At 36.2% G+C, this 20,358-nt stretch overlaps 1 protein-coding gene across 2 annotated transcripts in view; it reads left to right on the top strand.

Annotated features, from left to right (window-relative positions):
• Nucleotides 1-7,069, top strand: part of LOC122803597 (transforming growth factor beta activator LRRC32-like) — a 192,071-nt gene extending 185,002 nt beyond the window's left edge. For both annotated transcript variants that reach the window (XM_044073298.1, XM_044073299.1), the window contains one exon: nt 4,079-7,069. In XM_044073298.1, the coding sequence (XP_043929233.1) occupies nt 4,079-6,022 (1,944 nt within the window). In that variant the 3' untranslated portion in view covers nt 6,023-7,069. The remainder of the gene's footprint in view (nt 1-4,078) is intronic.
• Nucleotides 7,070-20,358: the final 13,289 nt, after the last annotated feature.

The following is a 20,358-nucleotide window of genomic DNA, read 5'->3' as shown; positions in this document are numbered from 1 at the left end:
ATCTATAAGATCATAATGTTCCCATTTGTTTTGTTTTTTTTTTTGTTTGTTTTTTTGTTTTGTTTGTTTTTTCTTTGCTTGTTTATTTTTTTTAGTCTTTTTTTTTAATTGTGCTTTAGTGTGTCTTTATTGCATTTCCTTTGACCAGCACAGAACCTATGATCAACACTGTTTTGGAGGCATAGAATCAGTCCTGTCTATTGACAATGAAACATTCCAAAACAGTGTCCACTACAGAAGAATTAATATCTGAGCACCATTACTTCAATGTGAGTGATAGCGGCTACTTCACGAACACTAACAAAAGCACAGTGGTCTTGTCACTTTATGTGGTAGATTTTCTAATGGTGTAATTTGTGGTACTTCTCCAGACATTTTAGATGACATTCTTAAGTCACTCAAGTTTCACATTCATAAAGAAAGGTTAAGGAGGGTGGCAAAATTATGTTGTGGATCTTATACCTTATACTTATGTACCTTTTCCTGCATCATTTCTCAATCACCATGCAAGGCTGCCCCCTCTCAGAACCTTAACTCAGCCTCTAGAATTGCTCATTGATGTAATTTACATGTATTGTCATTCTAGAGGTTAATATCCTTAAGAAACAATCTTAGCAGATATTGGAATATACAATCTATTCTCTATGTTCTCATTTTCTGTAATTACAGTCCTGCTTATCATGATAATGCATGGCTGCTATTAAGTCTTCTGTAAAATTTTTGGAATACAATGAATTTTATTAGTTTGGAGTACTGGCTAACATAACTTCATTCTTAAGAACTGAATTCCATAATGATGTTCCAAAGAACTCTGAATTGTATCTCTTCAATTATTAGTCCATTTTTTTTCTTGATGGAACTAGAAAAGAGTGCAGAATAATGTTTTCTTGCCTCAAATAAAGTCAGCAAAGGCAATATTCCAGCAGGTTTGTTTCCTTTACTGGTTGCCAGTAGACGTTACAGTTCTTATTAAAAGTCTTTTGTTAAATGAAATCTTTTTGCCGCTTTAAATTTCTCATGCATGTTTAAACCTCACAATACTCAATGTGAAAATTCATCATTCTATTTAGCCTGACACTGTTCAAAGGAATTGCAACGTGGGAAAATATGACATTTTCAAGACAGTGTTGTACAGAAACAAAAATAATGTCATTTGAAAAGTAAAGCACACTCTGTAAATGGCAAAAAAAGCTTCTGCTCACTTAATTAGGACTAGTGTGGTTTCATTCAGAGAAAATTAAAATGAATCATAATATCATTAGGAAAAATTCTCCGCTTTGTAAAACCTCATCTGTATCTGCTCCTAATTAAAACACACTTGAGAAACTTTATTGCTACTTCTCAATGTCTGCCTAGAAAAAAAAAATGGCTTTTAACTGCACATTGTGGTTTGGTCTGTTACAAATAAAGCTTTTGGTAATCTTAATAAACCTTTCATTTGCTTGTTTCCAAAATGGTAATTATTTTGTTTTGCAGAAAATAGTCGACTCACAAAGAAAAGTTATGGTCATCCTTACAATGCGGACATACCAATACAATGACATAGCAGATGGCCTACCATGAGTTATTCTGTCCATGCCTGAGCTTAGATATATTTTAGGCATCTGTAAATACAGAGTAATGCACTGTTTTTAAAGATTAATGGAAAGGGCTAGAAAGAGAATGAATGTGCAACTTTTCTTTTTTATGATTGATTTTTCGGGGGGCTGCATGCCAACAGTGCTTACATATTGAATTTTCTGGCCTGACCAAGGTCTTCCTTCTAGCACTGCCCATAAAAAAGGTGATATAAGTGACCCATTTAAAGTCATCTGTTTAGTTTAACACTTTTTGAAGTTTGCTATATAGGTAGAACAAAACCCAGTGTCTTCATTTTATTCAATCACCTTATGTCTGAATAGCAGCAGTTGCAGGATAGCAGTAGTCCTCAATGGGATGCAGAGCTCAGCACCTTCATCTTCTTCGCAGATCTGGTCTGTTTTTGCCAGCTTTCTCTGTTCATGTGTGCTAAAAGCTTTCCATATGACAGTGCCTCTTTTTCCATTTCCTAATGCACTTGTGTCATATATCTGTGAGCACACTCATCATGTATGTATCCTCAGGCAGTTCAGTGGTCAGTGGGCTGTGTGGCCACATGCCATCAATACTCAAAAAAACAAAGAGAACTGCTGCTTCATTACTTGCTTTTCTTCTTCTACCACCTAACCCTTCTACCCACACTATAAAAAGACACCTTGGATTGCCCTAGAGGTAGTCTAATAAAACTCTGAAGGATTTCCTAACTCGACTTCCAGTTGAAAGTGAGAGAAACATCAGTTATCCAAAATCACGGACTGCTGAAGTCCTTTCCTGTGAAAGGAACCACTTGGCCACCATGGTGAACTTTGCCCTTTCTGCAATGAAGTGTGATCTTGCAGTTGTAGTATTTAAGTAGGGGGGATGTGGGGGTGAAGAGGGAAAGGATTTCAGCAGCCTGTGTGTAACTGAAAAGGAGGTGATTTTCTACATGGACATAAGATGAGTATATCCTCATTGCTGAATAATTAAAGGTTACATTGTTTTAATGCTACAGTAAAAACATTGTAGCTACTATACCTGACTTTGCTTATAATTTGAATATTAACATTCATAAGATCGTAGTTAAGGACTAATCTAGCTGCCCTTGCAGAACATTTTAAGCCTAGATAATTTCCCTTTTTGTGATTGAAATTACATATCCTATCCTATTTGGTTATAGACTGGCATTATTCATGTGTTCCAAATGTTAGCAATGTTTTCTGCCTCTTCAGTGCAAGAACCAGACTGTCAAATACTTCTACACTGGGAACTTACTATATAATGTTTTGCTGGTGTTGCAGTGATTGGTACTGATACTGATACTGGTACTGAAGAGTTTTCTTCCTGTCTGGTAGTTTTGTGAAGAACCAAAACAGTAGTACCTCTTTTACTGATAAAATTTTACTGCAATTCTTAATGCATCTCCCTAAAATGTTTGGTAAGTCATGCAGCAGAAGGAACTCAGATCCCAAAAAAACAAGACATTGTGACATCTTTTCATTCTCATAGTTTTAGAAAAACTATTAAAGAGGTCTGAGCTTGGAATTAAGTTGGAAGAAGCTAAAAAAAAAATAAAGACACGTCATAAACTGCACAGCTGTTCTAGAATGGAACATGGTCATGCAAGTGCACGCATGTGCTCACACACACACACACACACACACACACACACACACACACACACACACACACACACACACACATGCGCACACACACACAAAACCACCAAATGAATATAGTTAAAATTATGTACAAAGGCGCTAACCAATGTTCTATTTTTGCATAAAAAGTGGTTGCATGCATCCACATGTAAAAGAAAACTTGTTTCTTGTCACAATTTAAACAGCTATGTTTAAAAACTTGCTACTTGATGCTGAAGACCAAACTACCAGACCTATATTTACGGTATTAATAGCAATAGCTGGGCAGGAGGCACTTAGGTCAGTTTGGGTTCCGCCAGTAATTATGCTGGATTAGCATAGGTCAGTAATTGGAAATTAGTTATGTAATTGCTAAACTGTTAATTTATTAGTCTGGCAATTACATAAGTGAATGACAATTACTTACCCATGCTAATTCATCATAATTAGAGGGAATACCCAAAATGACATAGGTGCCTCCTGCCTACACATTAATACTAATTCTGTAAATATGGCTCCATAAGCTGCATATTTTGTGTTCAGAAACAAATTATTTAAAAAATTGTTTTTCTTTAAATGCTGTAAAACAAACTTGTTTTGGCATAAAAAAGTGTTTGCATGCATACGTATGCATGACTTTCTTGTGGCAAAACAAGTTTGTTTTCAATATTAGAAACACATTCTTTGTGCTCTGCTACATATGCCTTAAGTATCTTAAACACAAACTTAAAGTATGACAGGTAAGGGGCAGAATGAGAATGAAGTAAAATTTCAGATTGGATGATTTATATACTTTTCCTAGTAATCATGCTTTTCACATTATCTTTACTGAATGTTTGGTTTGTGAACTAACGCCTTTGTTTATAATTTGTTTTCTATAGAATGAAATGGAAGTTCATTGCCATAACAAGAGCTTACATCATTTCCCTACAGATCTTCCACGCAACATTGACAAAATTGATCTATCAAAAAACCACCTCAAAAACATAACTAGAGATCTATTCCAGTTTTATGACATGCTTCGTTACCTGGACCTAAGTTCAAACAAGATAAGCTCCATTGAACCTGGTGTCTTTCAGAACATGACCATGTTGGAAGAATTAAATCTTGCAAATAATTTGTTATCGGTGCTTGCCAGTTCAAATGGTCAAAGGTTGGGCTGTCTTCCAAATGTTAAGAAACTTAACCTGTCAAGCAACAAATTGTATACGGGAATGACTGAATATTTCATACACGATGCTCCATCTCTTCAATATCTCTCCTTAACCAAGAACAGTATTACAGGAATAACACAGAACACATTCCGAGGTGCTCCTAACTTAATCAGCATCGACCTAAATCAAAACATGATTTTAGAAATTGAAGAAGGTGCCTTTGAAACTCTACTTAATCTTACAAGTCTCTATTTGCACATGAACTCAATCACCTGTATTTTGGATTTTAACCTTTTTTCACTACAAATTCTTGATCTTAGTAGAAACAGCATAGAGTCTTTCCAACCTGCAATATCTGAGCAAGAATTTAAACTACAGTGGTTAAACTTAAAGGAAAACAAACTTATTACATTCCCCACATTTCCAAAGAGAAGCAACTTGACATATGTCAATCTATCCCATAATATAATACAACGTCTTAATGTGGAGGCCCCAGAGCAAGAAGATGGATACATGGGCTTCAACCATTTGGAAAGGAGCAATGATTTTTTCACCCAGTCTCTTTATAATAGCAGAGACCACTCATCCTTTCACAGTTTGTCCAGTATTCAGAATCTGGATTTAAGTTACAATGAGATCAAAACTATTTCAAATGATTTTTTTGAAAGCATGGTTTCCCTTCAGTTTCTGAATCTTAGTAACAACTGTCTTCAGAGTTTTGTAGTGACTAAGAATGATTTGAACTCTCTTTTAACACTAGATTTAAGTTATAATTCAATAAAGAACTTATCTATAGATCCGGACACACTTAAACATTTACGTATCTTTTATCTTCAACACAACCACCTTTATGTACTTTCAGCTAATGTCTTTATGGGGCTTTCTAGTCTCAATACACTGTATCTATGCAACAATAATATTAGCATTTGTGGTCCAAACCTTAAACCTAAAAAACTTCAAAATGGAGAACAAGTTCATGGTTGTGTATTTTTTTACAATATCTCTAAACTGCAACATCTACATCTTAGTCATAACAGCATACCTTGTGTGCCAAGAAATGCTTTCTACTGGACCCCATTGCAATATTTAGATCTTTCCTTAAATGAAGGTATTCAGATAATGCCAGGTGCTCTCTCAGGACTGGAATCATTTCTGGAACATTTGTATTTGCAAGGCAATAAACTGGAGACCTTGAACATTGATCTTCCACAGTTTAGCCAACTTCAAAAATTAAACTTATCTGGAAATCGATTATCTTCCTTGCCTCCTTGGAGTCAAAACTCTGTTCTTGAGCTTCTGGACCTCCGAAATAACTGTTTTAGTAATTTACAAAACAGCAACATTCTATACTTAGAAAAAACTTTGAAGATGTTATACTTAGGTGGGAATCCTTTCAGATGTTGTCAGAATATGTGGCTGATAAATATGATTAATGCATCATTAGTCACTATTCCTGATCAAGAATCAATCAGATGTCACTATCAGAAAGACTCAGTGCGCTTGGATATAGAAAAGCGGGACCAGTACCTGGCAGATTGTGAAGAAGATATAAGAAATGTTAATGTTCTCATACTAGTCACAATTGTTCTAGTGTTAGTTTTGATCATTACAGGATTTGTCTCTTTTTCCTGCTTCCACAAACAGATATTTAAGCACCATTTCAAGGCATAACATTGAAACCATGATTCCTTGGAAATGTCTTTCAACAGTACATTAAAGAAAATTGTGCAGGCAAGGCAAACTATTGTAGTTTAGTCAAGAAGGAACAGATTTTATGAATGTGAATAAGACTCCATATTACTGAAGGGAGCCTAAAGCCTAAAAATCTCAATACTGATTTAGGATTTTGCAAAGGTTTGATTGAACGTGGGTGTGTGTGTGTGTGTGTGTGTGTGTGTGTGTGTGTGTGTGTGTGTGTAATAAATATTATACACACACACACACATATATAGATATAGATAGGGGTTACCCAGTATTGATCAAATGTCACTTATGGTGACTTCTGTATTGTTGAACCACTTTACTTGACATATACAGATGGTCGACAAATGTGGAAGATCAACGGACCACAGGATAAGGGATAAGCCCTTTGCCAGGAGATTGTGTGCTCTTGGAGATACTACATATAATTAGCAGGGGTTATGGGGGGGTAGAGTCATCAACATAGGGGTGGAAAGGGGCTTGCCCCCCTGCAAAAACCCTTTATTATCTCTTCCTTGTTCTAGTACTTAGTGTTGAGGTATGCACTATAACATGTCAACATGTTTTTATCATCATAAGTGTGTCAATGTTAACTACATCAACATTTGCATGGATTGATATTAATTGTATGTATATATATATATATATATATATATATATATATATATATATATATATATATATATGTTTATTATTGAAAATTTGATTACTATCACATACGGAAACAATATCCTCAACCAACAGTCATGCCCTACAGCCAACAAGATCATGGACCGTAATATCAAGCAGATGAACATATTCCTCCTAGCAGGACCCATGGTAGTGCTTTTTCCAGGGTACTCACACTTTGGGAGTGCCTCTGTTTATGGTTTTTCAGTGTTGTGGTCCTTGATTTTGCTTGGGGTATAGGAATATTGTTTCTTAATGTGATGATCATCAATTTTTTAATATTAAACCATATTATGTCTATTGTTTTTATATAGAGATAGAAAGATATAGATACACACACGCACACACACACATGCATATATATATATATATATATATATATATATATATATATATATATATATATGTGTGTGTGTGTGTGTGTGTGTGTGTATATATATATATATATATATATCTATATATATATATATATATACATATATATATATATATATATATATATATATATATATATATATATATTTATATATGTATGAGTCTACTTCAGAAGACTGACAAACCAAAAGACTGAATCCCAAAATACTGAAAACATTTTTAATGCAGGGGCCAAGCCCCCTGCATCCCTCATGAGAGGGGCTGTGCCCCCACACCCCATGCTAATCATATAGACCAACTCCAAGATCACACAACAGTGGAGAAGGGGCAAATTCCATCCTTCAGTATTTTGAGTTTTCAGTATTTTGGGATTCAGTCTTTTGTTTTTTCAGTCTTTTGAAGTAGACCCATATATATATATATATATATATATATACACACACACACACACACACACATTTATATATATATATATATATATATATATATATATATATATATATATAGGTCCTCTTCAAAACATCTAAAACCCATAACATCTAATTTCATAACACTGAAACCAAAACATCTAAAACCTATAACATTGAGTTTCATAACATCTAACAGTACAAATCACATGAAAATAACATCCCCTCTACATATAATGACATATAATGACACCAAACTACCAAAGACATGTTTTACTACATTTCTGCAGGGGAGCTTGATACACTGGGGTTAGGAAATTAACTTTTTCCCATTGTAGTGCGATCTTGGAGTTGGTATATTTAATTTACGGGGGGTGTGGGTGGCGGAGCCCCCCACATGGAGGGTGCAGGGGGGCTTGCCCCCCTACAGAAATGTAGTAAAAAGTGTGTTTGGTAGTTTGGTGTTGCTATATATGGAGAGGATGTTATTTACTTGTGATTTGTAGTGTTAGATGTTATGAAATTCGATGTTATGGGCTTTAGATGTTTTGGGTTTTAGATGTTCTGGTCTCAATGTTATGAAATTAGATGTTATGGGTTTTAGATGTTTCAGTGTAGACCCATATATACATATCCAGAGAGTGAGAAAGAGAGAATGAGAAACAGAAAGAGAGATACATACGTACACACAGAAGCAGAAAGCCATTATCATGGTATCTAAAGGTAATTCACAAAGACATGAAAGAGATGTGTGACAGATATGCTTCATAAATTGTTGTTTTCTCTAAGCAGGTTAAAACGTTTCAGTTTATGCAATGTCACATTGTGAGCATTACCTTCTAGTGTTTTATAAACACTCAAGAAGTGTATTTCAGATCCATATTTCATAGGTTCATAGGTTCATAGGTAGGTACTAGGCTATCGGCCCTGAGGCCTATACAAGCCAAGCTAAAAAGGTACCCTGTCTTTTGCCACCCAAGAAAATTATTTTCCTGTGCCACTGTCGAACAGAGCCACAGAGGTGATCCCCGGGGTGAATTTCCTATTTCCCATCCAATCATCAAGATTTTTCTTGAAGAGTGCTAATGAGGAGCTTTGTTTGATATAGATAGGTAGTTTATTCCAGAGTATGGGAAGTCTCTGGGACAGGAATCTATCCCTCCGGCATGTTCTGTTTATTGTGGGGACAAGGTTTAGGTCCCTAGAGCATGTAGCTCGGAAGGATTGGGATTTCTTTAAGTGGAGCATGTCCAACAGCTCTGGATTTGTCATAGCTTTGTATGTTAGGCAGAGATCACCTCTGAGTAGGCGATATTCGACGGAATAAAGCTGGAGTTTTTTGAGACGGTCTGCATAGGGCATCTGTTTGAGACTGGTAATCCTCTTTGTGAGGTATTTCTACGGCCTTTCCAGTTGTTGTAGATGTCTTGTGAGGTACATACCAAAAGGGGCGTTGTACTCTATAATGGGTCTAATGAGTGATGAGTAGAGGGGAACAATGACCTCTTTTTTTCTGGATGAGAAACCTTTTGTGATGAGGTGTGCCATGTAGAAGGATTTCCTGACTACAGTGGCGATGTGATTATCAAAGGAGAGACTACTGTCCACCTGTGTCCCAAGGTCTCTTATCACACTTTCGGTGTTAAGTATACTACTGCCTATGTTGTACTTCATGTGTACAGAGTTTTTACCAAAGGGGATGACAATGCACTTTTTGGCATTGAGCTTGAGGCCATGGCTTTGACACCAGGCATCTGTCTCAGTGAGGCCCTTTTGTAGGATGTCCACATCGTTGGGAGTTTCGATTATGGCTCCTAGTTTGCAGTCATCTGCAAACTTCGTTAGCCGAAGACCTTCTGTGTTAGCCTATACTTCAGAGAAGTAGATACCAAACAGGAGAGGACCCAGGACTGAACCCTGTGGTACTCCACTTGTCATTTCAAGTTTTTATCTTTCTTATTTTGAAAACAACTTAAAATATATATTCACTTAATTAAACATCTGCTTTGTTAAGTTGTATATTTTATTATTATTTTTATTAAGAAAATTTATAAGAGAAAGAAATATTTGCCCCTTTCTCTGGATCAACTCACTTGTGTTCTATTTATGAACTCTATCCCAGTGTTTTTTCTGCAACTACAAGTCCCAGGAAAAGTACTATGATTTCTAGAAAGGGCAAAGTAGCAGCAACACCTGACCTCAAATGTACAAGGACCATTGGTTTATATGAACTATTCTAATGATTAAGAGAAAAGTAGGTTTGCATATCAGTGTCAGTTTTATTTAAAAACAGATGAACTATGTCTTAATGTTACATTTTCTCAAAACCTGATATAATCATTATAATAATGTAGATTCACTCCATCCATAATGCTTCAGAAGCAACCATGGAAGAAAAGTGGGAATATTAAAACACCAGACATGGTTCTTTCCAGTTTATAGCTATGGAAGCACCAGTATCACATATTGTCAGCAGACCCTTAAGGAAGCAACCACAGCTGTAACAATGAAAACATTTTTAATACTTAAGTGCTTTCGCATTTTACAAAAAGTACAGCCTTTTTTAGAACCATGATGTCAACTTTCCAAGCTGTTATATAACATGACCTGCATGATCATGTGACTACTTAACAGCCCACATAGAACTTTTAAAGGTACATGACCAAGAAAAAATGCATTGAATTAAAAGATATTAGCTATAAAATAATAAATACACTGAAACCAGGGAATACTAAGAAAGATATTCATATATAAAAACATTAAATTGAAACATTAAAGTGAAATGTGAAACTATATATTTAAAACTGTATTTAAAATCACAATCTGGCAGCCTTTATTTTCAAATAACATGCAAGAAACACATTTTCATTGATATCCAAAGAGGGACAGGCATGTAGTTTCTGCTGCCATAAAAGTTATTTAATTTCTATTGTCTCCTTCCAGAGACCCTGTCTAAGATTTGGGGATATTTTTTTTCCAAAATGATAAAATGAAACTTTTTGAATCCAGTACCATTAATAGTGCTTTTACAAGGCATTCTTAATGTATATTTGTAATATCATACATGTGTTCAAGTACACATCCCTATAATGGTGTTTCTGCTTTTCGTATGTAAAGGGCAGAACAACACTGTTATAAATATGCAGATACCCCTCCCTCTAACCTGCAATCATTGCATCCATTGAGTTTAACCATAACTAGTCCTAAGTTAAAACTGTCAGCATGTGTAATATAGATGGAGATATTATAACCATTGCAGCTAAATGTCCCCTTCTTTTCCTTTTTTTTGAGGAGCTATTTCTCCAACAAGTTTTTAATATTTGCCCCACATCTGAAACTGACTCGATGTAGGGAGGAGTGATTTACTCAAACTGTTGTGTGCTTTAAATATTTTCACCAAAGAAAGGTGTTAATATTGAAACTCCAGGCACGATTCTTGCCAGTTTTATGGCTATGGAAGCACTGATACCACATGTACCTTCCACTGCTGATGGGGGTTTCAAGCAAAATGCAGTCAGCTATTGCAAAAAATAACAGTGAATTAACCACAAGCTGAAATGTCTAAGTTCATTGCAATTATAACTTACATGGCTAAATGGATTGCATTACACCGTTTATTTGTATTCACTACTGGAAGATGTAACACTTTATTAAGCAAGCGTTTTGATGCCTTATGTACTATGTTGGACCTCATTGTTGTATTCCTATTTTGCACATTACTATTTATGGTCTGAAGCAGACAAATCTAACATCACTGCAGTACTTACTCTGTGAAGCAGCCATGATAAAATATTGCTGGTTTGATTTTACAGTGTCTCATCTGTGTTTTAGTCTACAGATATTCCTGACTGCAGTAAAAATCAATCTCTGCTTTATTGTGTAGGGCATTGGTTCACTCAGTTGTAGGCTGGACACTTTATGGTATGGTTTGTGTCCAACTTCTTCGAATCATGCAAATATATTCTCTGATTCACAAACCTTTACATTCCTGACATCATTTCCCTGTGCTAATATGTGACATGTCTTCCACATCGTATATATTGCATATACTTAACTTTTGCATGTCCTTACCTTATATTTCCTATATTTTACATTTCTGCTGTGTCCATTCACAATTTCACTCTCTTCATCTTCTGTTATCTTTAATATAACCCTCCCTTTCCCATTGTCCCCTGTTCTGTGTATGTTATCATTATTTTTACAGTAACTGTTTTACTGCCATCTTCACCCCACATTTTGTTTGTAATTATAATACTTCTTATTAACTTGCTTGTCTGCTATCAATAACACTTCTCCTGACTGAGACTGAAATATGTTGATTTGGGTCATTGCTCTGCCCTGGTTACTAAACTGAATAAATAAAAAATAAATAAAATCTCTAAATGGTAGAGTTATTTGATATGTACTCATCAATTTATGACAAACTTTGGCAGCTTAAGGATCATGTCTGAAAAGGTACTTTTTAATTTATATCAAGGTCCTGCTGCTCTGCATATTGGAATTTGGACACTTTATGCTACAGTTGCAAACCCAGTCAACAAAGGATAAATAAATAAAAATAAATAAAAAAGTTCAGGTTCATAAAATCCATCCTACTATAGTGTCCCTGATTTGAAATCAGAACTCTGTGGCTAATGATTAATTCAAGCCTTGAGATCTCATAACTGTTCCATATATACTGGTTATTATTAACTGATAAAACATGCAAGATGCTAGAATAATTTCTGTTTTATGACATACTAAAGCGTTTATTCAATCTTTGTGTATTCTGAGGTCAGCTAACAGATAACCGCAAACATGATGCACAGTTACCTCAGTCCAGGGGGATACTAGAGAAGAGAGAACATATATTCTGGCAGATTTCATTGCAGATTGTGACTTCTGTTATAAATAAATTTGCACTATTAATGATACTGTCTGTTACAGCTTTCACTTGTGTAACAGTCCGCATAATGTTCCAGATCTTCTGTTATAATAAGGAATCCATGGAGAACTAACCATATTTTAAATTCCATATTACATATAATTTTGTATTGCATATAGTATAGAATAACAGTTTTGACCCTTAAAAGCTGTATGTTTCAATTCTTCGTTTGTGCAAGGAAAGCAGAAATCGTAACTGCACATAAACCACATTGGGTATAGCATGGCAAATACTTGTATGCAGGATGCACTATATAGCTGTAATTTACATTCATTTTATGATGCCATGTTAAGCCATCAGAAAATGCTTGCGTTTGTAATGTGATGCAAACTCTCCAATTATATAGCGCAATTTGCATAATATGCATGTTGTCATTGGTGCAACAGGTTGCACACTCACCTTTAGAGCAGAAGGCTGTAGGTTCTTTTCCTGCATGGAGGAGATGGGTTGCTGACAATGCGGTTTATGATGGGGTGCTCCACTCTTGAGTATGCCACCCTTCAGATGAGGTGTTAAATTGAGACCTCATGTCCTTGACTTGTGGTAGCTCAGATGGATGTAAAAGATCCCATGTCACCTATCAAAAAGAGTAGGGGAGATCTCCTAGGGTTGTGGCCAAATTTCCCCTAAAACTATAAATACCACCTCAAGTCTCCCCAGAAAATAGGCTACTAGCCTAGTGGGACTAACCCAGTCAACAAAGGATTAATAAATAAGGTTCAAATTCCTAACATTCATCCCACTATAGTGTCTCTAGGGCAATTAAAAATATATTTTACCAGATGTGGGAATTTTATTTAGCATGCTGGTAGATAAGTAAATCCTTGAAATTTTAAAAAACAAAATGATGTTGATTCAGTGATGTTGAACACTGATGAGCCAGTGGTCTGTTATTAAAAATAGTATGGTACTTTTAAGAAGTGCCATGTTGTTTTATTCATCAGATTCTGTCAACCTGCATATCAAATTCTGTATTTCCAATGATTTCAAAAGCTTTCAGTGTAAATGTTTAGATTTCTGACAAAGCGCTGATCTCAGTATCAGATGTAGAACAATATTATCAGTATTTATCAGTATTCGGTATAGCTGCATATATTGATTAGAGTCTATTTAATGGCTAGTTTGCTAGTCATTCACAGATATAATGTAATACAACAGTGATCCATATATTAGAAATGGCAATATTTCCTACCAACTATTTAGTCATGCCTACACGTCAGGTTTGTAGAGAAAATTGATTGTTTTACCTACCTGTCAGATTACAGATCTTACATTCTCCTTTGCCATTCCATTTGTAAAGTATTTATGAGACTTTACAAATGAAGACAATCATACTTATTACATGTTTAAATTCTTTGAGCTACCTTTCCTCTTTTTTGTCAGACTATTAGCCTAAATTATACTGTTTATTTTTTGAGATATAATTACATTACCCACATCATACTGTACAAATAGATCCGTCAGTTGTCCCCATTCCTATTGGATATGGTTGACACTGCTAGAGAGTTATTTACCATTAGCTCAGAATGCCAGGTTTCTAAAGTAATGTGATCATGGGAGGCTTGTCATAATGGTTTAGGCCTTAAATAATAGGCACAAAGTACTAGGTTCAATTCTGGCCTATGGTTTTTGGCTAGGCTTTCAAGAGTCTACAGACTGATTGTCAAGTAAATACCTATGAACCAATCTGTAGATTCTTAAAAGGACTGTTTTGTGACAGTAATGCCACTGGACTGTATACTCATTTCATTTGTACAAAGGCCATGGGTCATTAAGTTAAGGGTTGAGATTTTGACAATATTTACATTCCTATGGTAAAAGTTATTATCAAGTGATTATTGTTGAACATGATAAATGACTCCTCAGATTCTCTGAGTTTCCCAGCTTCGATAATCAACTAGATAATTTTAACCTTTATTGCATGTAAACCAGTTCAGGCAGTATGACTGTATTCTAAATCGATGTTTTGATTTATAGGATATCATTACCTCTTTTCCAGAGTATGATTTATTTTACATATGTTATTCAGTACCAAAAGAACCCTGAAATTATATATGCATACCTGCATATATTAAAATAGGTACGCTGCAAAATTTCCAAGGACGTTAGTTTCCCAATGGCAAAAAGAAGACATTCCCAAATTGTCAAATACTTTAATACTTCAACAGATTTATATCACATCTGCATTAAATGTAACAAAAGCTTGACATTTACCCCAGCTCACCCATTTAGAGGGCAGTCAGTGCAATTTGTAAAGACACGTAGTTTTGAGTTAAAGGGCTTTGCTGTTCAGAAGTTAAATGAAATGTAATCTTGAATGTATACCAACTGCTGATTAGAATATGAACTATCTATTGTTTTAATTGTTAGCTTTGCAACCCAATTTCTGTAAAGCAGGTGTTTGACAATGGACATGCATTTTATTAGAAGAATTTCCATTATGAATGCAACAGGCTTCATTCATGGTACATATAAATAAATAAAAGAATGGGGTGAAGGCAAACAAAAGTCACTGAAAAAAGTGAAAGATCATATTAAGGAAACTGCCACTGTGTATGAATCTGAGTGTGCATCTTAAGATTTAGGAAAGGTATGCAATATGATCTAAGATTTTGGATATGCACTCATATACCAATAACATGCAGTACAAAATACACCTCTCTTATATTTAGAGACAAACTTTGATAATGAATATTTTAGTGAACTTTTTCAAAGCAGTAAAAAATAAACACTAAACACAGAATACTGATATTACTTTGGTAGTGTTTAATGTGCTCCTGTGATAAGCAGGATGAATTTATGACATTATGTTTAAAGTTTGATACTCTACAGAATTGCCTTGTTGCATATATTTTATTGATTTTTTACAGAGTCTAAATATGTCAATATTTTCTATTTTGTTTACTATATTTCTGAACTATTAAAGGGTAATATGAAACTATTATTGGTTCAATGTTTTCTTATAAATATGTTTTCACTTTTTTTCAGAGAGAGTAAAACAATAATAAAAGGAGTTGTTATTTGGCATTACAATTCCCAAATGGCCATCATAAATGATAGTTTTGCTGTCTGCAGTGCTAAATGTTTTGATATTCTCTGACATGATTTTCATTACAGGAATAATGCTATCAAAGTTAGTGTGAAAACATTTTCTAGTTGGCAAATGACTGAAGAAATGGAGAAAGTATGATCCAGACCTTAGGTTTGTTCATTACTGGGAGGGGTGCTCAAAAATCAGAGAAAATGGATATTATGAAACATGCAGTGATGTCAAGAAACTGGTTAGATATCCTTCTCTTTTACTGGAATTTCTATTACCAGTGCTTATGCAGCTGGAGGTAAGTTAGATATCATTTGCTGTCATCTTGTAACTAAATAAAGATTTTCTCTTGAGAAGATTCCCTCAGGAAAGATACATTCTTATTTATTTGTTTATTTATTTATTGCTGTTGTTAACTGGGAAAGTCCTATTTGGTGGAAAATCCCTTTTTAGTGTAGGCCCAGGGAGAAAAGTTCCACAAGATCTTCTCCTTTTGACTGCTCCCATTTTGGGTCTCCACATCAGTGGTCCAGAGAATGACTGACAGTAGAGTTTTACAGTATTGAGTTGCCAGCCTGGTGCCCAACCTTCCCCAGAAAGCACACACATGTACATCTAGGGCCAATTTAGAGTGTCTAATCCACCTGCAGCATGTCTTTGGAATGTGGGAGGAAACTGTAATACCTGGAGGAAACTCATGCAAACACATGGAGGACATGCAAACTCCCCACAGAAGGCACCCCAGCTGAGAATCAAACTGGAGAACCTCTTCCTGTTAGACAACAATGCTAACCACTGCACCAGTGTGCCATCCAGAAAAGTTCCACAAGATACAGACAGAAATTAACATACATACATGCATATGTGTTTGAGCATACAATAGTGAGGAAACAAAAAAACTGAAAAGATGCTTATGAAAAATAATTATGATACGCACAACGCAATGATGTCAAAATTATCCAAAGGTAGATCAGAATGAGTGGTTAGACTAACAAAGTTTAGCAGCATAGTGTTTTATAATAGTATAAGAATGTAAAATTGAGGCGATTATCTTACAGTGTATGTGGCCAATTAGACAGAAGAAAAATCTTGATGATTGGAAAGGAAATAGGAAATTCACCCCGGGGATCACCTCTGTGGTTCTGCTCGACAGGGGCACCGGAAAATAATTTTCTTGGGAAGCGAAACCCAGGTACCTTTTTGCTTAGGCTTGTAAGGGCCCTAGGGCCAATAGCCTAGTACCTACCTATGAACCTATGAATAGTACAAGGTCAAAGATTACTGGCCAACTAGTTATTGTTTGAAAGGATTAGCCAGGTATGGGGCATGAGCAAAGCCATGAGACTTTTAGGTATTTTTTCAATAGTAGCCCGAAGGATTTCAGGTTGTTAGTTTGTCTGAGTAAGAGTTAAATGGAAATCAAAACTTTTAATGACATGAGAGGAATGCAGTGATTCACCTACTCTATTACAAGACCGTGGCAGTAAAAAATGGTAAAGTAGGGTGAAGATTCCTAAATGGAGAGTAAGGTTGAAAATGAATGTTATTTTCCAGGCTGGAAAATTAGAGTGGGAACAGTTTTAGTGGTGTGAATAGTAACAAGTAAGTATCAAGCAATGATGGGATCTATAAGGCATATCAGCTGCATATTTACCTGTTTTTGTTGCATTTTTCGAGCATGATTATTTGAGTAAGCTTACTGGTTTGCAAATACAAGAGCAGCATATAAGAGGGTGGATAACAGTAGAACAGAGGCAATAGTTCACCTGGGGGGGGGCAGCATGGCTATTGACCTGTAATTGTAGGTATCAGTGCAGGAACTACCTCTGTGTAGGATAAAATGCTTTTCCAAATTTCTGGGACATAGCTTTTAGGAAGGAGATTAGGTAAGCTAGTCTATCTGCTGCAAGTGTAATGTACTGTTGCAAGACTGTGGCAAGTGTATTCATCTTTAGTGTGAGAAGGTATTCCATGATAGTGGATGTGGGGATGGGTTCAAAATCAAATGTGTTAGGATTACTTTTGGGCTCTAGAGGAGGAGGGATGTTACAGGTGGTAGAGTTGTTGGTTAAAAGGGGAAGTTACTGTGTTAATAAAATATGTGTTGAATTGTCTGGAAATGCTGTCATTAGTGTAGTTAGTAGAAAGGGTTGATTAGGCAGAGTGGCCAGGATTGTTGATTGAGGATCAGAAACATTTGGGGTTGTTTTGCTTAGTGTATTGGTAACTTATATTTGTTGTCAAGTCTGGTCATGTACTTCACTATGTTTCAGAGCTTCTTTCATTACCATTTTGGTTTTTCAGGGTGCATGGTTTACTTTAGAACTTTTGTTTCTTGCTGAGGTATGTTCATTTATGGTTAAAGAGAAATGTATCATTAAGAATGTGACAGTGACACCTCCACCCAAAGGTATAATACAAAGGCCGTACCAGTTAATGCATGGTGGCCAGGTAAGTGGCTTTATAGAAGGATGTAAGTTTATGTAGTAGATTATAGTGGTTTTGGTATTTCATGGGGGACTGTATCTGTGTAAATGTAAAAGTAGGGAGAGGATTACTTTTGGAGTCAGGCAGAAAACCAGCAGAGCATATTGTTCGGGGAATCAATGAGTATCCAGTTGATGGTGGAGCTTTTATTATTGTTTTAAATTTATCTAGTAGGATTTAATGAAGCCATAGAAATTGTTAATATTATTGTTGGAATCATTAATAATAATGTGTTAATCTATACTGAAGTCCCTAGTATTAAGTCTCTTGTGTGCCATTTACTGAAGCCCATGAGAGGTTTACTATCACATGTTCGACATGACATTGTTCGAATATACAGATGTTCGAACCAAATGTTCCGAAATCTGTACACCGAACAGTGTAAATGTCGAACCGAGCATTTCAGTGCAGTCGAATTTCGGAAATGTCAACTACACTGAAATACTCTGGTCTATATTAGAACACCGAACATTCAAAATGTCGAGTGTACTAATAACGAACCCTGCCAATCGAAAATACTAAACATCGAAAATTCAGAACAGTGAATTTTTTCCTAGGGAAAAAATGTGCTGTTCCAAAACACATACACACAGCACTAGCACACCAAACAAACAACAATCCACACACATACACCTAAACTCTTACCCCTAACCCTACACTAAACTATACACACACCACTAACTATCCACTTACCTTAACTCAAACCCTAACCCTAAGGTCTGTCACTATCACATACTCACCTCACCCGCGCCCTAACCCTAACTCACCTACCCCACCCTAACCCTCACGTCCACACAATTGCAAACTTACCTGACCTGCACCCTAACCCTAACTCACCAAACCCGCCCTAACCCTCACATCAACACAATTGCACACATACCTAACCCACGCCCTAACCCTAACTCACCTAACCCATCCTAACCCTCATGCCCACACAATCGCACACATACCTAACCCGCACCCTAACCCTAACTAACCTAACCCACACTTAATCGTACATTTACCTGAACCCAAACTGTAACTTTCCACCAGAGCGCTGAAAATACCAAAGAAACAGAAATGGACAACTGAATTCTTTGGCTAGGAAAAAATTCAGTTATCTGTTTCTTCGATATTTTCAGCGTTCGCTGAAAACGGGTCGATATTAGAACACCAGACATTTTAATTGTTCGGTGTTCTAATATAGACCCAAATACTCGTACCCACCCAACATACTATAACTGTTTTTTGCAGGGGGGAAAGTCCCCCTGCACCCCACACCCCCTACTTATATATACAAACTCCGAGATTGCACTACAGCGAGGGTAAGGGTACATTTCTTCATCCTAACTATAGTGTAATCTGCACCGCAATGTTGGAGCTGACAACAGCGGCCATTCGCTCTTGTCAGCTTCGGCATTCCGGTGATCTCCCTAATGGTTCCGCTATCTGGTTTTCGCATATAGTTCGTTGGTCTAAAAGATGAATGAACATGTGATAGTAAACCCCCATGAGAGGATGTCTCCTGTAGTATCTATGTTGTTATCAGGGGTACGTAGATAATAATAGGTTCATAGGTTCATAGATTAGTACTAAGCTAACTGCCCTTGCGAGCCATTTTAAGCCTAGCCAGTTATCCCCTGTGAGATTCAAACCCTGTACCTTGCATTTGTAAGGCAAACACCTTAACCATTAGGCCACCCTCCCACGCATACATTCTTATAGCTATTGCTTTTAATTGAGGATACATAAATCCCAGTGTTTTTAGTAACTGGAGTGGGAGGGCTATAAGAAGAGTGGGGTAGCTGGAGGGAATTATCATAGATATATGCCACACCACCTGCTTTTTTGTCTGTTTTACCTAATCTATGCATGTTACACCTGGTGACAGGATCTCCTCTTCTTTTATATCTTGTTTCATGATATCAGCGGTTCAGAGAACAATCCACATGTGCATTTCTGGAACTTTGAATCCACATGTGCACCTCTGGAACTTTGTTGGAATCTGCATGTGCACCTCTGTAACTTTGAATCCACATGTGCACCTCTGGATGTCTGTTTGAATCCACATGTGCACCTATGGAACTTTGAATCCACATGTGCACCTCTGGAAGTATGTTTGAATCCACATGTGCACCTCTGGAACTTTGAATCCACATGTGCACCTCTGGAAGTCTATGAACCTATGTGCACCTCTGGAACTTTGTTTGCATCCATAAGTGCACCTCTGGAAGTTTGTTTGCATTGCTTCTGTAATTAATGCTATAAAGGCGCAGGTTATTGGTTTTAGAGGACTGGATTACTGAGCAGGATATATTCGTGGCGGTAGGTTTGCAATCCTTTTGTGATGGATGCAGGGGGCCTGGGTTTGGATAAATATTTCCACAGAGGATAAACTGAGGTAGGGGAAGAACTGGGAAAGTTT

The sequence above is a fragment of the Protopterus annectens genome, chromosome 5.part1, assembly GCF_019279795.1.
Source record: "Protopterus annectens isolate FY-2018-M chromosome 5.part1, PAN1.0, whole genome shotgun sequence".
Lineage (NCBI taxonomy): Eukaryota > Metazoa > Chordata > Ceratodontiformes > Protopteridae > Protopterus > Protopterus annectens.
This window is presented reverse-complemented; position numbering and strand designations above follow the sequence as displayed.